This window comes from Ictalurus furcatus, chromosome 21 (assembly GCF_023375685.1).
Source record: "Ictalurus furcatus strain D&B chromosome 21, Billie_1.0, whole genome shotgun sequence".
Taxonomy (NCBI): domain Eukaryota; kingdom Metazoa; phylum Chordata; class Actinopteri; order Siluriformes; family Ictaluridae; genus Ictalurus; species Ictalurus furcatus.
Genome location: NC_071275.1, coordinates 17,352,309 through 17,375,208, shown reverse-complemented (window position 1 = coordinate 17,375,208; position 22,900 = coordinate 17,352,309). Strand labels below are relative to the sequence as shown.

Below are 22,900 nucleotides of genomic sequence, written 5' to 3'. Positions count from 1 at the left end.
TGTGTCTTGTGACACATTGGTAACGAAAAGCCTTTTTATAGACCATCAGTTTACTAACCCAGCTGATATTAATTTGCACAGACAGGAGGTATAATTACTGTCTAATTACTTACGGATTTCAGCTGGTTCCTTGTCTTACCTTGCCTTGGAGAACTGCTGCTTCATAGCGTGTTCAATACTTTTTTCCCGTGTCATTCCACTTTATTACACATAACTTTATTTATGGACTTTCATGTTGTGAATTCTTTATATTTGTGGATATCTTGAGTTAATACTGATGTCTGGTGAAAATTTCATGTGAATAACCTCTGGAAATATATTTACTCAAAAACATGTTGACGCGTTCAATACTTTGAAAACTAGTAGTAAGAATATTCGAATTGTGACTGATTTTTAGCTTATTTATGTTTTTAAAAATTGCCCTATTCTCCTGTAGTGTTAAAGCGCCTCTCTGGTTTGTTTGTGGCTCTTCAGGGAAGCGCCGACGAGGAAGACCTGGACGAAGACGACTCTCTGAGCGACGACAGCGGCTCCGAGCAGGACGAGTTGATGGAAGATTCAGAATACTCCGAAAAGAAATCACAGCCCCCGACACCCTCACCCTCTCCTCCTGAAACTCCCCGACCCACCCGCCGGCGCCGCAAAGCTCGCTCACCTTCATGCTCGGACGATGAGAACAGACCTCCGTCACCCAAAGTAATCACAAAATTATACGTGGATTGTATGATAGATTTTGTTATACTTGTTACAAGTAGTACACATTCTAACAAATATTTCATTATTTTTCATTACAGTAATATCAATGTACTTAAAGCATTTACTGCAATAGTTGTTCCCCGAGTCTAAGGTTCATTTACCTGTCACTCAGAGTCCCTTTCCTGAGGCTCCTCAGAAGCTCTGCTTGGACAGCAGTCCCCTGGAGTGGAGCGTTACAGACGTGGTGCGTTTCATCAGGACCACCGACTGTGCTCCACTCGCACGCATCTTCATGGATCAGGTGATTGTCTTACTTTCTTCAACGCAGACTACTTAACTTGTTTGTATCACAAAGTATCTAATTGAGGCTTATTGTACTGTATATTATTCGAGTAAATAAAACTGTCCACACCGCAGAAAGGTATCGGATCTATTTGCAAAAATAAATAAATAAATAACTGACTAATTTTTACTAAGAATCTGCACTGCAGATTAGCAGATCCAATTCAGTCGTAGTCACATCCGCTCTCAAATCCACTTTGGTTATTATAGTAAAGTCGCAGGCGTGTGTACGCTGAGTAATCGAGGGTTGGCAATAAATAGTAAGTTAGCTTATTAATGATGAGGACATTTATATAGTATAACTCTGTGTGCGCACACGGATTCTACCAATTCTCTGAGAAAAATAAGACGGGGAAGAAATATATTTTTAAATTGTTGTTCAAACTGTTGAGAGTCAAAACTAAGACACATCAAATTAAACCGAACCTTATTGGATCAGACTTGAATCTAATCGCAACATGCTGAATCGAATCATGTTAGTGCTGAACTGAATCCTACCAGTGCTGAATCAAATCCTATCTCTCAGTGCTGAACTGAATTACATTTGTGCTGAATTGAATCCTATCAGTGCTGAACCTCATCCTGTCAGTGCCGAATCAAATCCTGTGAGTGCTGAATTGAATTGTATTTGTGCTGAATCGAATCCTGTCACTGCTGAAGCAAGTCCTTTCAGTGCTGAACTGAATTGTATTTGTGCTGAATCAAATCCTGTCAGTGCTGTATCATGTTCTGTCAGTGCTGAACTGAATTGTATTTGTGCTGAATCAAGTTCTGTCAGTGCTGAACTGAATTGCATTTGTGCTGAATCAAATCCTGTCAGTGCTGAACTGAATTGCATTTGTGCTGAATCAAGTCCTGTCATTTCTGAACTGAATTGCATTTGTGCTGAATCAAATCCTATCAGTTCTGAGCCGAATCATATCGGTGCTGAACTGAATCATATGAGATAAGTAGTGAATTAAAATGTATCCAATCGTTATTTACTTAACTGTAATTGTTTTGTATCGTATAGTGCGTATCACGATGCGTATTGTATCATCTGATAGAGGGAGATTCACACCTGTACAAAACCAAGGTTTGAATCAGTTTAAGTGAAAAGTCACTTTTCAGTAAATAGTCTTAGCACCTCTCTGATGTGTATTATAATGATGTGCGCTAGTGACCTCTAGCAATTGGTATTTTTTAAACTCTTTTAAACCTACAGCAGTAATCACGCTCTCTACGCACAGCCACTTTCTCATTACTTGTTTGTTTGTTTGTTTGTTTTAGGAGATTGATGGTCAGGCCCTGCTGCTGCTAAATCTGCCCACTGTGCAGGAGTGTATGGACCTGAAACTCGGTCCCGCCATTAAGCTGTGCCATCACATCGAGAGGGTCAAACTAGCATTTTACCAGCAGTTTGCCAGCTGAGAGTTGCAGGATGAGACGGCGGGGGGAGGATTTTTTTTTTATTTCTCATTATGTGTGTGTGTGTGTGTGTGTGTGTGTGTGTGTGCGCTTTTGTTTAGTTTTTTCTTTCCCCCTTTTGAGTTTTGTTCTAGACAAAAATAAGCTACTGAAGGGGAAATTGGTGTGGGAGACATCAGTGGTGTTTGTCACAAAGCTCTGCTCAAACTGAACCCGCCCACGTTATAGGTGATTTTTACCAGGTTTACTCGAGTTAATAATCAGTCATTAGGTGGCGTTCTCCTTAAGGCTCAGGCGAGCTGTTCGTTTCTGAAACCTTTAATAATCGTAGAGCGGACGACAATGCAAGAATCTTAAGCACAAAGACCAGTTGCCCGTGTACAGTAAGTGGTATGCAAACGTGTACATAGTAGTTTGTCTGTATATAAGTGTAAATATCAGATATTCCCTTTAGTGGGATTAAATGTCCCAGTTCCTTTTTTTTTTTTTTTTTAAATAACAAAGCTTGAAAATTACACTGTAAGTAAACACAAACATTAATTTTCAGGCCTGCTATTTGGTTTTGTGGTGCCACCTCCCACCGCACCCCACCCTATCCCACCCTATCCCACCCTACCCCCTCAGACCAATCTCAGTCTGACTCTCGTATTCAAGCGGAGAAGTGTCACTGCATTAAAACAATTACATTTAATGCAATATAACAACGTTAATGTGATTAATGTCGTGGTTAGTATTCAAGCACACAAAGGATTCAGGTTATTGTATAAAAAATTTGGGATGATCTATCCGATTCTAAAACAATAACGTATGCAAGACTAGAATTGGCTTCGACTCGTAAGGCTTTGGCTTCAAGCATTGCGTTTGTATTTAGAGTGCTCTCAAGAGGAATTCAACAAACCTCATTTTGATTCAGTTTTCCCGTTTTATCTCATTCCCTCTCCAAGCGTTTGTGCTAAAAATGGTGAATTTTGCAGGCATATTGTGTGTGTGCGTGTGTGCGTGCGTGCGTGCGTGCGTGTGTGTGCGTCTTCTTACCCTGTTTGATTTGATTCCAATTTTTTTTCCAGTTTGGTCAAAAAAACATTTGAATTAATGTTAAATTTACATTTAAATTGTATATGTTTGTGAAATGTTATTTAAAAGAAACTGAACTAAACTGGAGCTATTGTTTCGTCTCTTTCAAAAGGGGTGCTGTAAATAAATTCCATAATTGCTCGAATCGCCTTGTGTACTTCATTGGTGCGGGATGTGATGTGAGGGAATGTTTCATGGGAATACACAAGTTTCCTGTTTTTTTTCTTTTTTCTTTTCTGTTTTTAATCGTTCGGAGCTCTTGTACAGATGTAGAACATTTCAGCACAAGGCAGAACTGATAGCCGATGTAACTGACCGTCACGGCGTTGTCGGAGCAGACCAGACCATTGCCACGTCTCAGAACCAGCAAGAACCTTAATGACTACAGGGCCAGATGGATGGTCCTCCACTCAGCCAGTTGATGTGCCTTACTCTGGAGGGTTCTCCACTACCCTGAGCCTGTAAGAGAACCAACTCTCTCCAGAGCAAAGGTATTTATTGCAAATATTGCATCATAGGTCACTGTTACCTTGTTGGCATGTCGCAATATATGTGTACACATACAGACACGAGTTATTTAGGTGTCATAAAACCACCTCTGGTTCTTATAGGGGTTAATTAGAACGATGGTTTTAATACGGTTTACTCTGGTTAACCATGCCCTTGCTATAATAAATGTAACGCTACCATGGTTTTACTCCAGCACACTATAGAATGGTTTAACCGGTACTTTATGGTGACCACACGTCTACCACAGCGTTGTTGAATTCTTGAATCTGATTGGTTATCATTTCTATAGCAACAGCTCACGCCAAGAAAGACTTATAATTGTTGATAATTTTGAAATTTGCAGTAAGAACATGTTTATTTAACTTTTACATAGGGAGTTCAAGAGAGGAAAAAGGTGAGGCAAGTGAAGGAACGACTGTTTATAGCTGCTGTACCATCAGCGATAACGTGAACTTACTTGTCTTGTGGACGCCCTTCAACCTTAAATGCAACAATAAGCAGATAGAACTTGTGAAACTGTGAGAGAAGTGAGTGCCGCTTACATTATAGCAGCTATAAATGAGTTGTTCCTTCACCACCCTGCTGGGGGAAAAAAAACACAATAGAAACCATTACAGAAATTCTAATTGTTTCCACTACAAACACCATTACAAACCATCAGCTAACCAGTAAAACCATTACCATTATTGGTCCTTCATGGTATCCACAATAGAAGGCAACAAATTTCCAGTAGAGACCCACAGGAACCATTACAATTCCCATTAAAACCATTACAAATTCTATGAGGATTTCTATTGGGGGTTTTTTTTCCAGCAGGGCAGCCACATTTCTTTTACTAAAGGACGTCCAACAACATTAAATATCAAACAATGAACAAAATAAAAAGGAACTGGAAAATACTCTGCATCACTCCATAGCGTTATTGACTATTTATCAATTAAATCATGCCCTTTACTTGTGAAATTCTGAATCATTATACTCCAGGGTGTCCCAAAAGTCTCCAAACGTATGGGAAATTAACTTTTTTTTTCTACATGATTGCCGTTTCTTTGTAGACACGCATGAGTCATCTCTCCCAGCTTTGGCTTCCAGTTTGGCGACAGTGTCGTGTGTGATACACCACGTTTCCTGTTCAAGACCATTGCGACCTTGCGACAGCGTCGCAATCCAGCCATAACAGTGATTTCTATTCTCAAAGACACTCTTAAACCATGTCTGAAAAAGAAAATATAATATAAACTAAGTTTGAAAACATTTTGTTTTAAAAAAAAGTGTTAATTCCCCCCTATGTATTGAGACTTTTTATTAATTTATTGGAGACACACTGTACTATGTTTCTACTTAGATGGTTGTAGTTTTTTTTTAACGGTGGCACCTAACTGTACTACATTTCCCAGAATTCTCACGTTCCGCGCGTCTTAAAAACGTCATCACGTTGCGGGGCGGGGGGGAAAAAGGGGAAGTTGAGGAGGATGTCGGGGTGGACACGTTCCGTGATGTTAAACGTGTTTATGTGCAGTTGAAGAGGGTTTGAACGAAAAATAATTCCCCCTGAATGTGAGCTGGAGAAGAACTGACTGACGTGTGTATGTAAATATCCGGATAAAACTCAAGCGAACGACTCAGAGCCTGAACCGACACAGGAGCTCCATCATTTTAAAGGCGTTTTCGCTGCTGCTCTAGGCAAGGAAATGTCATTTTATATCAACTAAACTTGCTAGAAATATACAAACAAACGATATCGGCGTGTTTTAACAGACACAGCCTATTGTTTCGGTGTTGTGAACATCAGGAGTCAGTGTAGCATAGTGGCTACACAACTAGCTAGCATGACAAACAATAAAACAAGTCGAACATATACGGGTTTAAGTTAAAAGAAAGGAACAAAACTAGTTCTTGGTGAGGCTTATTATGAGTAGTAGCACATGATAGCATCCTTGCTAAATGCTACCTGGTTGCCTCATTAGGAGGTTGATCCATGGCATCCTTCATGATGTTAGGTAGACTCAAATAAATAAATAAAATACAATTAATATGGGTTATATAATAATGTATCAGCTTTACTGAGCTTCTTAGGCGGAAATGAAGGCTGGAAAAAAACATTAACTAATATTTTACACACACTTAACCTAAGCCTTGACATTTCTTTGAGGAGTTAAAGCTCATAAACATGCCGAACACCGGCGTCAGCGCGATGTTTTTGTCCCGACCCGAGGAAGGAAATGTAGCCGGACACCTGATGTCCGGAGCCGCGCCAGGGCCGCAGCTGCCCTCCAACTCCTCTCCCGCGGACACGGACATGAAGGGATGCGCTAACGGAGACCTGATGGACAGCTTCGGGATCTTCCTGCAGGGCCTGCTGGGGGTGGTGGCCTTCAGCACCCTCATGTGTAAGTTCAGCAGACTTTAAAGCAAAACTCCACATTGAAACTTCAATAGGTTTATATGGAAATATCAGTCATGTGTTTATCGATTCAGCTCTTACTTCGTCGGTTAGTGTTTGAGTTTTCGTTTTGTCCGACATGAAGTTAGCCTTATGTCCCGCGATGACATCACTGGGCGGCGTTTAGTGCACATATGCTGCATTCAAGTCCTCCTTGGGAAGCTCGTGTGAACGCGTTCAATAGTGTGTCAAGGGGAGAAAAAATGGATAATGTGAACGAACAAATTGTGGTTTTTTTTGTTGTTTGTTTTTTTTTGTTTGTTTGTTTTTTTAACTTTTAACAACAAGAAGGTGTCACCTTGAAGAGGGTGGTTTCCCTTTAGGGTCTGGTTCCTCTCAAGGTTTGTTCCTCATGTCATCTCGGGTGTTTTTTCCTTGCCACCTTTAGGAAAATGGGCTGTGTATATTGTATCGCCCATGACACACCGGTTCGGTTCCTCCACGTGATGAGAATTTGTCATCCCGCGATGTTGACGGTGTAGTCGATGACGTGTTTACACACCACATCGTGGGCAGTTCGCATGTAGAATGTGAACAAGTGTGGGTGAAGGTGGCGTTTCAACTCTAGAAGAGGAAGAAGAATTAATCCCCATAAGATTAGTCCGTACAGGAGTTTTTTTGTGTGTGTGATTGTTACGGCCAAAAATGCTCGATTTTTGCTGCGGGTTTCTTAAAAATTTGTGATGTAATTTGCACATTTTTTGTGCTTTTTTTTTTCGGATAACTACTTGAATTGGTGAAATTGCGATTGCACGAAATTGTTTTGCCCGGTCTTTCACAGTGATGTGCTGTTTGGATGTGGGCTTTGGCCCAACGAATGTGCGTTGTGATATCACATGATGCGTCTTGGCCCAAATCTGTGGAAATTCAGCGGTCATTTTGAAAACTTCCGAGCTGCTCCTAGTATTGTGGCGTTTCTTTGGTTTTGCTGTAATTTCTGCCATCGGAAAATCCTGGAGGTTCCTGGAAGCGTTATAAAAGGGTGGAAACGCATCAAATTAGTTCCATCACCTCAAGCAAAAACATAGACCACTGTGTGGTAATGTAACTTGTAGCCAAAAAGATAGTGTTGAATGTTACTCTTTACATGTCGTCATTTATACCATGGGATATCATGATATAATTTTAGAAGTATCTTTAGAAGTATCCATCCCTAGCCACCGTTACCTCTGGCTTGCTCGTTAGAGATAAATCTAAATCTATGTCGATATCCCGATAGCTGTTCAGGGTTTTTTTTTGTCTGTTTTTTGCGTCAATGTTCATTTTTAAAAGTGCTATATAAATATAATTGAATCTGATTGAAATTTGTCTTACTGAAAGGACATGAAGAACTTAACTGTTCACATCACATCACAAGATCTTTGCAGCCACCATGACTTTTTGTTATCTGTTGCATGACAAATGGTGGCATGGTGGTGTTCAGGTGTGCTCACGTTGCAATTGCGATCTCTCTGACAGGACTTCTGTTCTATTCAGGACGTCTATTTCGACAACTGATACTGAGAGAAGAGCCAAATGTCCTCATGCCTCATAAACATATTGTTTTAGAGATCATTTAGAGGGATACTTTGACATGAAGTCTACTTTAACATAAATGTAATCCTTTATATAATTACGGTCAGTGTACTTAGAATGCAGTGTGTCCACATGAATGTGGCTGTGTTTATAAACCTAAGACTTGTATGTGACATTAATCACTAGCTGTACAGCTAATCTGACCGGTTTGTTATTTGTAAAAGTGTGTGTATGTGTAACTTGCATCTGGTTCATATCTTGATCAAACAGGAAGTACTATCTTGGGACACTCCTACATCATGGAAACTCAAATACCTTTGGAGCAGATTTTTTTTTTCCACCCCTCTTGAATATAATGGAGAAGTTTGTGTATGGGATTTAACATGGTAGCTAGTTAGTATGAATATTTAAATATTCCCTGCCAGGCCATATTTACTGTATATTCAGTTCTCAACACATTTCAGTGAGGGTACCAAGAAGTGATGAATGTTTATTCATTTACAGAGGTGTGTTAGAAACTGGACCAAAATGAGACGTGGTCTGGCCGAGGTCCTCAAGGACTGTACTGATAATCTGAGTAAACATTCCAGTCCAAAAGTCCAGAAATACAATAAAAAAAAAAAAAAACCAATACTCGTTGGTTATTGGAAGGAGTCTCCAGTGTTAGCGCTTTGTAACAGTCAGTGATAAAGCTATAACTTGTAAGAGGTGTTATAACGCAAGTGATAACATGAAAAAACTTGTTTCACAGAAGCTCCACAACATTAAACGTAACTGCAGATTGATAAAATGTACAATTTTTAATTCTTTAATAAGTAAACATTTGCAATTGTTGGCAAATTGCTGTGGTGTAAAAGGAATAAAACACTCGTTCTGCTTCGTGTCAGGCCATATCACACCACCTTTGATTCGTTGATTATTTTCTTATAACAGCAAACTCCCTAGCATTTTATTCCTTACATAGTTACTCATCATGTAACTGGTTCTAACTTTTGGTCAATGACTAACATCTATGGTTTTACCATAGCATTTACATATTTTGGTATAATATAGGACAACTGAAAATGCTTTTATGCTTTCTCAGCTAAAGCAACAGTCAGACTAAACACAAATAAAGTGCTTCTTACAGACGCAACCGTCGGAACAAACACGGATAACGTTCTTCTTACAGACGCAAAAGTCGGAACAAACACGAATAACGTTCTTCTTACAGACGCAACAGTCGGAACTTTCTTCTGGTGGAAAAAGCAGTTCACTGAAGGGGAAAGGACACAGGACACAAAAGATGCATTTGCTTACTAGTGGCGTTTACTAGAGGTCGACCGATAGTGGATTTTATACCGATAATCAGGTTGTGCGGTACCTGCCGATAACCAATTCATCAGCCAATAGTTTTTAAAATGAATTCTGAACGAAAACATAACACTCAAAGTAAAATAACGCTGAACCTTATTACAAAAATTAACAGTACTGACTGTACCATGAAAATGTACTGTACTTTTCAAAGTGAAATAAATGTCAATATATATTTAACTATTAATAAATATTAAAGTAAATAAGATATACATCCGAACGAACCAAAACGTTACACTCCAAATAACATAAAAATAGAGACGTCCAAAAAACACTACAAATAAAACAACAAAATTTGTCAGCAATAACTTTTATTTCACCTGTAGAGGCCGCTCTCATACCGTATAACAAAAGCGGACCCTTCTCAGCCGCTCTCATAATCGGGGAAAAAGTATCGGTGTGGATTTTTGATGATAACTGATCGGTTATCAGTAATCAGTTATCAGTGCCGCTTAATTGTCAAAACCGATCAATCGGTCGACCTCTAGTGTGTGACCTCTTTAGCTACGTGAAATTGATTTGCCAATTTGCAAACCTTGTTGTTGTGAGCCAGTAGTAAAAAAAAACCACAGAACAGAATGTACAGTTCGTCATTTACGCTGACAGCGAGAAGCCGTCTCGTCCGCCGTCATACACAAGGAAGTTTTTGTGTTTTTTTTTTTTTTCTTTTTTTTTGCTTGCTTGGATTTTTGTGACCAGTATTTACCCCTCCCTGCCTGTCCATCCCAATCTATATCATATATATATATCATCATCCAATGTGGTTTGTAAAAGGAAGCAGGGGAAAGTGTTGCATACACTGCTGCAGTTCTACAAACACAACGACCATTGTCGGAAACAGCGAGAGCTTTATTTCTGATAGTTTCCGTCACTCGCTGTCTGAATAGCAGTTCTGTCAGATTAGTTCCAGCTGCTGTAGTATAGACATGAATAATAATAATAATAATAATAAAAGTGATGAATATCCCTATCTCTTTCTGCACAGGACGATCCATCGTAGGCTCAAGATCAGACGCCGTGCATGGGACTGTCTGATCGTTTTGGTGTGCGGCAGCATAGCAGGCAGATTTGCATACTATTCCAATGAATTATTCAGTAATGCAGATTTATCGTTCTGGATGTGAAATCTGATCCCGTAGACCCGGAGCGTCTCGTCCCGCTGCCTGCACTCAGACGCTGCGCGTGTGGTCATGTGACCTTTCAGGGAAACTGCTGAATAATATTTGGAGGAATGCTATTGAAGTAAACGTACTTTGGGTGATTTTTAATATTGCATGAAAGAACTGAAATCAAGATTAAGAGTCAGTTTAAGGATGACAAATTTTTTTTAAAAAATTACAATAATTTAAAAAAACAAAAGTATCCTGCGCACATCTGATATTTGTTCTTGGAGTGGATAATGCGTTCCTTTTTAGAGAGGTTTGATTATATTCACTCACTTTTTTCCCCCCAGTGTAGTAAGCTGTTATTGGGAAGCTTGTGATCATTTACTGGTACTTTAAATAACTCCTTGAGTGCACTGCTCTATGAGGATTGTAGCGTTGCACTGCATCATTGATTTCCCCCAGCACCTCCTGGACTAGACCTGAACAGCTATATCTAGCAGAGCATATTCCTGGTAGCTGTTATTGATCTGTTCTGTGGCTCAGACCTCATTTCAGTGCTTGTGTGTGTGTTTTTTTTTTTCTTCTGTCCTTTCACTGCAGTGAAACGCTTCAGAGAACCCAAGCACGAAAGAAGACCCTGGAGGATCTGGTAAGGCATTCACGATTTGAACTTTGACACAGCGATGCCGTAGCTGTATAATTTATAATAATCCGAAGTCTATCGCACTGGGGTATGTGTGTGTGTGGGTATATATATAAATATATATATATATATATATATATATATATATATATATATATATATATATATATATATATATATAAAAGCCCACCCTGAAACACGTTCAATATGTTTAGATTGAAATATCCATATTGTGTTCAGTGATTTTAGTGATAATTTGGGGTTTTTTTTTTTTTGGTCAGCGCTGTATTTTTGTTCTTTCCACCCGAAGTTAGCGTTTGTGTCCACTGTTGATGTCACAGCATGACCCTGCGAGCACAGTATAAAGAGGGGAACGCATTTGAGCGATCCCTAATATAAAGAATGACGGTCAAGTTGCACTGTTGGGTCCGAAAAACAAAAATGCAAGAGCTTCTGATCTCACACATCGATTTCAGTGTTGGATGTAAATATATAAATGAGAAATCTTACACGGAGGTATTGAGGTATGTCGGAATTCATTGTAGCTACAGTACACGACAAGTTGCGCCGAGTTCGCTAGTTAGCAATGACGTTGACTGCGGTATTCGCATGAAAGATGACGCTTTCATGAGTGTACAGATGAAGAGGTGAGAGAGCAGACTCGAGCGCTGCCGCATCACTTCTCTTTGGGAAGACATGAAGCGAGAGCTAAATCCTCCCAGGCCCCACTATGAGCAGAGAGTCGAACCACTTCTTTTGATGAAAGAAGTGTAAAAGAGTTTCATTATTTAAAAAAATATTGTACAGCATTTAAAAGATTAATATGTGAGGGGATTTTTCCATTAAATGTACCTCTGTTTTAAAGAAAATGGACGACTGTTGCGGTAAATATTACGTAGCCCGCATAAACATATTTACACATGCCATGAATGACAGTTTTTTAAAAAAATTAAACAAACAGACCTTTTTGTGTTGGTGTGGTGCCCTTAGCCCCACCCCCCTGCTCATGTCTCCTCCCTCTCTCTCCTCTTTCAGGTTTCTTGACACTTCCAAACAGGCCATTGGGATGCTCTTCATTCACTTTGCCAATGTGTACCTGTCGGACCTTACAGAGGAGGACCCGTGTTCGCTGTGAGTCTGCGTCCTCGACGCCGTTATTGTCGTCGTGCGTTATTGTGTTCTTTCTCACGCTGCGTGTTTCGTCACCAGATACCTCATAAACTTTCTTTTGGATGCTACACTGGGTATGTTGGTGATTTACGGTGGCGTGAAGGCCGTCAGTGCTGTGGTCGAGTGGAGGCAGTGGGACTCGCTGCGCTTCGGAGAGTATGGTAAAGAATGGTGGTTGTTTTTTTTTTTCGGTTTATTATTATTGTTCATTAATTAATTACATTTTCAAACCATGGAAGTTATTATTACTTAATCCATTATAATGTTATTTTTAAAGAACTTTTTAAGCAACTGAGTGATTTTGTAAATAATACTTCACTTAAGATGTAAAACGTGTTCAGACTAACCTAAAGCAAGGAATACACAGCCATCAACACAACTTAGACCAAACTGCAGCTTTTTTATTTCTTTTAAAAGAGAGAGAGAGGGAAAAAAAACCTGTGGAAATGTGTCAAATTGGCCAACTCGTCAATTTAACTGGAATTCCAATATAAAAATTGCTAAATAGCTTCTCATTACTAACTGAGGTGGCTAATTTTATCAGCACATGACCTCCTTTATGTCTCTTTACGTTACGTTATGGTGAGCCACATTTGAGGCGTGATTTGTTACAGAATCGGAGCAGGATCGTTTCTTTTCGTCTATCTGATATCCAATCCAGTATTTTCTGCTCATAGCGATACTCTCTAAAAGAATTCTTTTAAAAATGTAAATATTAAAAATGAATAATCGACCCTACCCCCTAAGAAACTAAGGAAAAGCAGCCCAACTGAGCAGCTCTGTCCTGTTTGTCCTAGAAGGGGGCGGAGCTCATTTCTGGCCCTGAAAAATAGAAAAGGAATGCCTGAAATTAAGAGAGAAACTATTCAGATTTATCGCTTCGTAATATTGCAAAGGTTATATAACGTATCTTTGAAACGATGTGGTAATTACAGGTCTAGAAGCATATTTAACATTATAGACGGCACCTTTAAAAAAAGATTAGCACCTTTTTATTTAAAAAAAAAAAAAAAAAAGTGTGTAAAAATGTCAGTCTGATATCAGTGTACAGTGAACTCGCCTCTTTGTTTCTGCACCAACAGCCGGCTAGCGTGTGGTAATTATTCTGCTGTTTGATTAACCCGCAGTCATTTATACTGATTAGGCTTATCAGCGGAATGGTTCAGAAGAACACACCGAAATTGCGTCGGTGCTTATTTAAAGGCTCGTCAGGCTTGCCGAGGAAATTGTTATTCGCGTCACAGACCTGCACTAATATGCGTCTAGCGTGCAAAATGTCATCCATTCAGCTCTTCTTTTCAACCGTGTAGTATGATATGAATATCAAGGATTATGGGCATTTTTTTTAAATGAAAAGGGCTGGGATTAATATTCTTCTCTTATACATCATATTGTACAATGTTGACTAGGCAAGTTTAAACATGGTCGCATATTGTTTGTGTTTAATGAAGGAAGCCAAAATGTATTCTGCATGCTCCATTTGCAATATGTTGTTAGTTATATTTTTGTGTGTGTGTGTGTGTGTGTGTGTGTGTGTGTGTGTGTAGGGGAGCCAGTACAGTGCACTGCCTGGGCAGGCCAGTGTGCGCTATACATCCTAATTATGATGTTTGAGAAGGTTTTCATCATCCTGGTGCTTCTAATCCCTCAATGGAAGAAGGTCAGTGACACATTTTACCCTAAAAAATTTGACGTGAACTGCCTATAATTACCGGATTTTTACACACGTCTTCCAATCAGACACGAGCACGTCAAATCTGTGTGAAAATGCTCGATATACAGTACGATGAAAGGAGTGTGCCGTGCAAGTTCGACGTCTATCCTGAATATTCTCTTATGTTTTGTGCCTGGATGTACGCGGTGCACAGCTGGCTATGCTGAACCCCATCACAAACCCACAGCTGGAGCTGGCTCTCGTTATGCTAATCGTGCCGTTCTTCGTCAACGTAAGTGGAACGTCGGTTTCCTCTGGTGAAACAGCACTCCTTACTCAGACGTCGAGATCGTTTGAGTTAGTAGCAGTTATAAAGTGTGTGTGTGTGTGGGTGTTGCCAGGCACTGATGTTCTGGGTCGTCGATAACTTCCTGATGAAGAAAGGCAGGACAAAAGCCAAGCTGGAGGAGAGAGACGTCGGGGACGATTCACGAGGTAGCAGCAAGGTGCGCTACAGACGAGCGCTCTCTCACGACGACTCCGAATCAGAGGTGAGGTCTCACACACACACACACACACACACACACACACACACACACACACCCCTGGTTCTTAAAGCTGGACAGCTGAATTGGATTATGTTCCTGTACTGAAAATGCTTTATTTCTACCCAAGATCATTCCTAATTAACTGAGAAATAATTAAACGATTCAAAGATTGAGATTGACTGGGCAAAAATGTTGACATGAAGTAATAAACCACCTAATGAGGTTTGGAGAGTGACATCTAAAGCTTTACGAGTTAATTACGTAACACGGTGTCACACATAAACCCCGATGTACTGGCTGCCTCAGTGTTGTTTTTTTTTACTTCTGTTTGCTCTGAATGCGAGACATTACTTTTATAGGCTTATGAAGCAGGTGTGGCTGAGCATGACTCGCCTCATATCCTTTCCACAGAACCTACTCTTTCTGATTCTGTCGTTAGCGGTGTGACGGACGAGGGATGTGCTCATGAGAAGAACCATTAACTCCACTTTGCTTGTTTTTATTATTATTAATAATACTGCTCAGTCATTTGGTAAAAAGTTGTTACACAGGGTGTGTGTGTGTGTGTGTGTGTAAACTCGAAGTGTTTATGTACCGGGTTTCTAAGCGTCTCGCTTTTACACCGTTCTTTCCCGTGCTGCAGTGGTCATGAATTTGAATCTCCTCGTGAAGTGAAAGAGCTTTCCAGGTTCATATAATGTCCTTTCCTTTTATTACATTTCTCTAAATATTGTGTGCAAGGACACATTGCACTGAACCTTAATTCTTACATCGATGTTATTAATCTAGAAGAAGATAGGGTTTCTAAATAAGATGGGGTTTTACTGTATTTGCTAAAATGATCAGTTGTTGAAGTCTTGAATTTGATTGGTCAAATGGTGTTTCTATAACAGCAGTAGTTCCGGCTGTAATTCAGATTGCAGGTTGGTGGTGTTTTTTTTGTTTTTTTTAACAAATAGAAAAATGCTAGTGTTGGCAAGTTGCTTAAACCAAGGTTTACAAATTCACCAGGAAGTGAATCACACATAATCCCGTATTGCCATGGCAAGGCATCGAATTTGCTACGGCTAAACCATAGGCGTTGGGTATGGTCCAAAAGTTACGAGTTCGCACCGGTTATGTAACACGGAAGTAATCTATCACTTTGTAAGGATAAAACACTTCATGGCATGCTGTTATAGGAAAATAATCAACAATCATTTTGTGTGTGTGGGTGTGTTTGTTACTGAATTCTTAAAAAGTGTGTTTTAAGATAATAACTGTAGGGTTTTCTTCCCTGATCAGATCCTGTTCTCGGCGGATGACGAAATGGAGGATTCGGAAGGCGACGAGGACCTGCGCAGGCTCACCACCGGTCTCAAAACGGTTAAGAAAAAAAAACATCGACTGGGCATTCCTGTCTGATGTCTGATGTGAGATCAGGCTTTTTAGACTTCTCATTCCTGTCACAGACTCACTCTGCTGCCTTCTGCTAGTCCGATAGAGAGATCAGCATGCTTCCAGCCTTCCATCCGTGCATGGATCTGCAGGTAGGAGTAATAACACGCTCCCGAACAAAGCCCTAGGTACTGATTATGGAGCTGTGAAGCCGTGGGGAGCGTCTTGAACATGGACCCCCTCTAAAACAACAGGAGAGGAACGTGACTCCTTCCTACTGGCGTCTATAGCCATCTCTCTTTACAAACCACTCCTGCTGATCTCTCATGTTTCGGTTTTTTTATTACTAAGGGAAGTGTGTGCTGGCGATCGGTGCTGCTTCTTTATAACTATAGACTGGATGTACTGTCCGGTTGTAACGGCTGGAACGGCCGCTCAGCCTGGATGTGCGTTACACGGAGGACGTAGGCAGCAAAATCTAACTTGGGAGAATTCACCCAGCCTTCAAGCACACCTCTACCTTTAGCGTTTATCTTCCGTCTTGTTGGTGCATCGTCTCTTCAACTGTATGTAGAACAAATAAAAATAACGAGCGTGCCGGTTTAATCGTGTTGAACTTGTGTGGTACGAGGATCTCAGGAACAAATGGTTTGGCGAACAGTATAAAGCGATACAAAGGGTTTTCTTTTTTTTTTTGTTTTTATAAAGTTACTTACAGTATGTATTCATTTGGTTTAATATAAAATGGAACATCCTTGAATAACTGTGAAAAACCTTTTCTGCAAAGCGTGTGTTTGGGCAATGCTCGTCCGTGTGTGCGTTTGTGTCTGTGTGACTTTATCGTTCTGCGGTGTTTTACGGTTCCTCAGTCCAGGTGGGAGATTTAGATTCATTCCTCGGTCACCTTTTGCACAATTTGTTTAATCACTGTGGTTTCATTGTGTTTTGTTTTTGTTTGTTTTGGGTGTGGGGAAAGGCATGGAAATTCTCCTACATTATGCCTTCTCTGTAGCAAAGTTCAGATTTTGGCATCCTGTATAAACTTGTAGCATTTGTTTTCCCCTGAGGATTCTGGGAGAATCAGTGTATACACTCTCATATTTTGTGCATTTTTGTGCCGCCAGTTGTTCCTGGTGTCTGCGTGAGTGTGTTCTAATGTGCCCGTGCTTGGCCTGCTGATTTTTGGACTACTGTGATGTTCGGCACTAATGCTGAGGGTGAATTATGTTTGTTTTGATAAACACTGACCACGGACGCTTGGGTGAAGTCGGTGCTCGGACACCGAAATCTTAAATACTAACTACTACGTGATTGGGATTACTCACAAGCTGCGTTATCATTATATGCTTTTTCAATAAACAAGGTCAAATTACTTTCACCGCTTGCTTATTCTTAAAATAATAATAATTGAAATGTCTCCGATTTGTTTGACCAAAATGTTACTTCCCTGACCGGGAATCGAACCCGGGCCGCGGCGGTGAGAGCGCCGAATCCTAACCACTAGACCACCAGGGAGATGGAGGCTTGTGTTTCAGCTGTAGTGAGAAGCATGCACAGACTGCAGCGCCTGAGGAACGCTGACTTGGGCGAGCCCAGAACGGAATGTAAAGAATGATCTATGGAGATGAATAAATGCACTGCATACCCCGGATAATCCACAGAGTACGTCAGCGGATGGTTGCAAAAGAAGATCTCATTCGCTGCTGCCCAGTCTGTTTGAGTTCTGATTTGAATATGGAGCACCAAATGTGATTTAGTGTTGGCGATCCCATCTTGGTGATCAAATCCTGTCTCACCATAGCAGCGAAATGGTACCAATGATTTGACTCTTTATTTATTTATTTATTTTATGTGCAAATTCAATACCAAGGTCCTGTTTTTCACTCAATGCCTATAGATAGTTAATGCACACACCACTGGTGTTCAACACTCCCCTGTCCTGCACACTTTAGTCTTTCATCTGCTCTAACACACTCACAAGCTGTTATCAGGTGATTAGTTGAATCAGGTGTGTAGGGAGCAGGAAAAACACTAACATGTGCAGGCTCGGGAACCCGATGTTTGGAGTCTGAGAGCTGCGCCTCTCAAGGTTCAGTAAGAACACTTCTACCACTGAACCAACTAGTGGTGTCTAACTTCCTGCCATTATAAATGATAATACAGATTAGTGATCTGATATTCCTGCTCGAACACCTACTGAGTCGAATCAGGAAGCATGGTGGAACTCTGACAGCTCAGCAATCTCACAAGAATCACGTGATATTTTCTACATAGCACATTACAGGTTTAACACCTTTACAGTAAAGCTGCTTCCCTGACTGGGAATCAAACCCAGACCATGTGAGTGAGTGTGTGCATGGTAAGTGTAAACTGAGAGTGGGAATGCAGACATTACACGATGCATTCACTGTAAGTGTTTTATGGGCAGTCTGAGCATAGCCTGGACCATACACACACAGTATGTCATCGTACACATACGCGCCAACATGTAGAGTTAGGGCATGGCTTGATGATCTGAGTGAAGCTGAGCTTTAGAGTATAATTTTTTTGGACAAGATGTTTAATTTACTGACAATGTTCAGGTTATTTTTTTTATTATTATTGTTTTCAGGTTATTTACAAAGATGGGGTTTTTCCTCTTAAAAATAATACATATATAAAATGAAACGCATTTTTGCATTACTGACCCTTTGTCACTGTTGCTCAAGATAGTTTTCCAGGATAGTGTATTTCTATTACTAAATAGATTTTTAGATATATAAAAAAGGAAAAAATTAAAAATATACAAAAAAAAAAACCACCCACATATATTTGCCTTACTGACATTGTTCAGGTTATTTTCCAGGATAAAGGGAACAGATAGTTTGCCAGAACTAGATCTTGGAAAAATAATAACATTAAAAACATCAGAAATTTGTGGACTTAGTGGCAAAATGTTAGGAAATTGAATGGCCTGGAAACCAGTAAGATGAAATGACTAGATATCGTATCCACAAGAAAACAAAACCAACAATAAAACTAATATTGGCAGAAAATTCTGCATCAGATATCAGAAGAAAGTCTGATTCTGAAAAACAAAATCTATCTGAATCTAGGCTGAAATATCACAGAATTGCTCTTAGCTCATAATGAATGTAAAGCGACCTGAGGTAGGTTATACAGTAATAACAGTGAATAGCTTTGTATTTATATTGATTTATTTTTATTTTTATGAGTATTATACTGCCCATATTTTGTTTGTGATTTTGCATCAATGGTAAAAAAATTTTATTTATTTGGAATTTATTTGAATAATAAAAACTGCCATTTTGTAAAAGCCATGTTGATCATGTATTTCTTTACTTCCAGAACCTGCTACGTTTCCTTAACAATAAAGGAGAGCTTGATGCTTAAGAATAATCTATATCGTATAGAAAAAGGTGTTTTCATGACCTTTCTAACTTTAAATATTTACGGTAAATTAAATAGTCAGAGTGTGACTTTATAATGCCAGCATTTGTCAGTGTTTCTTAAGTTTAACCAGATCACACAGAGTACCAGACACATCGCCTCACTGACTATACATAGCCTGCTTTCCTCAGAAATACACACACACTCACATTCTCTCCCTCTCTCTCACTCTCTCGCTCTCTCTCACTCACTCACTCACTCTTTCTTTCTCTCTCTCTATCTCTCACACTCTCTCTCTCACTCACTCTCACTCACTCTCACACAATCTCTCTTTCTCTATCTTTCTCTCTCACTCACTCTCTCTCTCACTCACTCTCTCTCTCACTCACTCACACACTCTCTCTCTATCTCTCTCTCTCACTTACTCACTCTCTCTCTCTCTCTCTCTGACTTCTGCACTCATTCACGAAGGCTGACTCACCGTTCCCGAAAAAAGTGCTTTGTTATTTTGTTTTGCTCTGTTCAGCCTTCTGAATGTCCCAGTGTTTATAGCTGTCCCCGTCACTATGTCTGTCCTAAGACCTGTTTTAGGATCTGCTCAGTTGACAAAATCATTAATGGTGAGTGTGTCAGGAATGTTTTAGGGCTTATTAATTAAAGTAATGTCATTGTTTATTTTTAAAGAGACGATCAATTCTATTTAAAAGCTAATCACAGAAAACAATATATATATATTTTTTAAGAATAGCTTTTCTTGGGTCTTTATTATGACTGTCTATATTCTCATAAGTCATAATCGTAGAATTAAAATAAATGGATCATACTACTTTTATGGGGTTAAAAGAGCCGGGTAGATTCGACATTATACAGTAGGCTTTATCTTGCTTAAGCAGATACAAAGAAATGAAACTATCTAGCCTATATTTGAAAAATGAATCACGCTGCTTCGATTTTTTAAAATTTTTTTTATCTAATACTACTGACATTCAATTTATATCCTGTTGTTAAAACTCACTTTATATATCCAAGGACATAAGATGAAGAGATTCAGTTTTATATATTAAACCTACCTGATGTGACACTTTGTTGTTAAAAGTAATATTCTACGTCACGTGTATGGGCATTATATGGAGATTTGTCATAACAAAACTTATAAAGCATTATAATGGGTCAGATTTCAGTAGAGTAGAGGAAGTATAGTGTTATGGGGGAGGTATGGGAATGTTTTGTGTTTTATTTGTCCAGCTGTTCATGGTCGTCACCCTCAATGAGAAGGACCGTCCACTTCAGCCGCACTGTCACTGACGTCATATCTAATAATACACTGTGATAACAGAAAGACAGAGATAGCACCAAGGAGAGGATAACACTGAGAGAAAGATATATATAAAGGGCACAGAGGTAGGAGCGGGACAAGTAAACAGTCAGCTTGCTGCTAGTCAGGATCGTCCGGACACACGACATGTCTCAGGTGTGTGCTTATGTCGATAAATATGCGAATATATAACGTGTTTGTTGTCGCATGGGAATCGAATTAAATTTCTTTTATCGTCTGATTCACTCCATCAGCCAGGAGAGATGAAGAAGAAGCGTCCGCCTGTGAAAGTGGAGGACTTGAAAGGGGCCCGCAGTAAGCTGGGCCTGAAGGGAGAAGTGAAGAGTAAAACATATGAAGTCATGGTGGAGTGTGGTGAGTCTGGCAATGTCCATCTCAGTCCACTGTTTTGTTGTTGTTGTATTATATACAGTATTTACACATGAGTTATTATCCCAATTGCTTTCAGGTTAAGTTAGGAGTTCTGTTTTTAAAGACTTTATTAAACTTACTCACTTATGTGTCATTAGTTCTATTATTGACAGCTTGTACCGTTTCACCTTCATTCACAATCGTGCGAGATTACCTGCTGCCTCGTGTTGTATATTCAGTATAACAGCACTCTCACGTGCAGTATTGCTTATGTATACCACAGAGTTGTTCAGTGCTCAGATCTGATTGGTCAGCAGGTCTGTACAGTAGTAGATCTGGCTGTAAGAAAAGTTGCAGGTTTATATTAATGAACATGCTCTAACATGACGTTTCCATAGTAACAACTTGCACAGGCACTTCTATGGTGAACTTTTCCGTGTATCATTGTTGATGTGGTGCAGTTGTTGGTGATTTGTGAGTTGTCAGTTATTTTTTATTTAACATTTATGGAAGGAGTCTCCAGCGTCAGCGCGTTGTAACAATCAGAGGTAAAGCTGTGACTAAAGAAGGTCAGTTCTGGTTTCTCAGTAACATGATAAACTGTAGTTTTATTTGTCTAATTATCTTCATGAGAGCGGAAAAAAAAGAGCCCGGTGAGGGAATGGCTGCTGCTATAATGTAAATGATAACTGGAACTAACTCGTTTCACAAGTGTTCCACATTAAATGCAACTATAAACGGTTAAAACTTGCGCCATTTTGTTCTTTAATGAATGAAGATGGTTAGTTTGGGTAAATTGCTGTGGTGTAAAAGGAATAAAACTTCTATAATATCTGAACCTTTATTGGTGTTAATGGAAATCAGCTTTGAGGTGGTAACAGTACCTCTGGTTCTCCTCAGGCTGTATCATAAAACCATGCTGATGACTATGTTTCCTGTAAACCACAGTGCAAGTGTTTTACTCCTTACATCATAGGTTTAAAGGTCTTGACGTGTATATACATTACAGTACTTTGTGTATCAACCAGTGCAGTGATGTATCCGTTGCCTCTGATTTCAGAACGTATGGGCAAGACAGCTCCATCAGTGTTTAGTGGATTGCGCACCGGAACAGAGACTGCACTGGACAAACCCAAAGCTCCATCAGGGAGTGTCTTCAGCAAGTGAGGAGATCAGATCAGGAAACCATCTGCATTAAAGGGAAAGATGGCTGACAGCCCACTGTGGGCCAGTACTTTAAGAACCATTTTTAAGAAAGGCTGGTGTATAGTTCTATGATGATTGAACTGGAATTTGGAATTACACATTTGATCTTATTTCCAAATGTTGAATTAATTTTTGTATAATTTGTACAATATTTGGTTGATTCTTTTGTTCCCATTTCAAGTCTTATGTTTTATACATTAAAACGTTCTAATAACAACTTTCCTCCATTTTAGACATTGTAGTTGATTTCTGATTACAGATAACATGACAATAATATTACTACTTCTGATGCTTGTGAAGAGAGTTTCTGCCTAAATATGCCCTCTTGTACATGATGTGTTCAGCAACAAACTGAAGATAAAGGTCTAATTTAAGAATTAAATATCTACTACTCATATTTTTATATCAGGATATGAAAAAAAGTTATATCTGACCATAGGTCCAGAACTGTGTGCGCTTATTAAGACGATTCTTGACTTGTCACAGTAGCCAAAACTATGAATCTCATGCATTCATGACTGGTCTCACCTTGCTTGCCCACTGAATCACTAAATTAGACAGAGGACCGGACTTTTGATCTGAAAGAAGAGCACTTGAGCTATATTCAGGATAAACTCTTTAAAAACAGCCTAGTTTCTGTGAGTCTCTGTGGTGTAATAAGAGAGCAGTCGCCTTTCAACTCTGAAGTTCCTTGTTCAGATCTTACTTAATTCTTTCTAGAAATAAATACAGAAAAAATATAAATGTGCAAAAAAAAAAAAAAGTGGTATGGTTGTCAG

At 39.5% G+C, this 22,900-nt stretch overlaps 2 protein-coding genes and 1 non-coding gene across 6 annotated transcripts in view; 2 read left to right on the top strand and 1 right to left on the bottom strand.

Moving 5' to 3' along the window:
* Positions 1-3,660, top strand: part of sfmbt1 (Scm like with four mbt domains 1) — a 36,659-nt gene extending 32,999 nt beyond the window's left edge. For all 3 annotated transcript variants that reach the window (XM_053652803.1, XM_053652802.1, XM_053652801.1), the window contains exons 19-21: positions 475-696; positions 869-997; positions 2,308-3,660. In XM_053652803.1, the coding sequence (XP_053508778.1) occupies positions 475-696; positions 869-997; positions 2,308-2,448 (492 nt within the window). In that variant the 3' untranslated portion in view covers positions 2,449-3,660. The remainder of the gene's footprint in view (positions 1-474; positions 697-868; positions 998-2,307) is intronic.
* Positions 3,661-5,469: 1,809 nt separating this feature from the next.
* LOC128625111 (store-operated calcium entry regulator STIMATE) lies at positions 5,470-22,348 on the top strand. 2 transcript variants are annotated; one of them, XM_053653175.1, is made up of 10 exons: positions 5,470-6,419; positions 11,047-11,095; positions 12,125-12,220; positions 12,299-12,420; positions 13,807-13,919; positions 14,128-14,205; positions 14,315-14,464; positions 15,746-15,859; positions 20,798-20,918; positions 21,976-22,348. In XM_053653175.1, the coding sequence occupies exons 1-10, from the start codon at positions 6,200-6,202 to the stop codon at positions 22,080-22,082; spliced, it is 1,170 nt and encodes a 389-aa protein (XP_053509150.1). In that variant the 5' UTR covers positions 5,470-6,199; the 3' UTR covers positions 22,083-22,348. The 2 variants fall into 2 exon arrangements, with proteins under 2 accessions (XP_053509150.1, XP_053509149.1); XM_053653174.1 differs by lacking the exons at positions 5,470-6,419; positions 11,047-11,095; positions 12,125-12,220; ... (3 more) ...; positions 14,315-14,464; positions 15,746-15,859 and adding an exon at positions 20,573-20,699.
* Positions 17,282-17,353, bottom strand: trnae-cuc (transfer RNA glutamic acid (anticodon CUC)). Its single transcript has one exon. It is a non-coding gene; the product is annotated as a tRNA-Glu (tRNA).
* Positions 22,349-22,900: the final 552 nt, after the last annotated feature.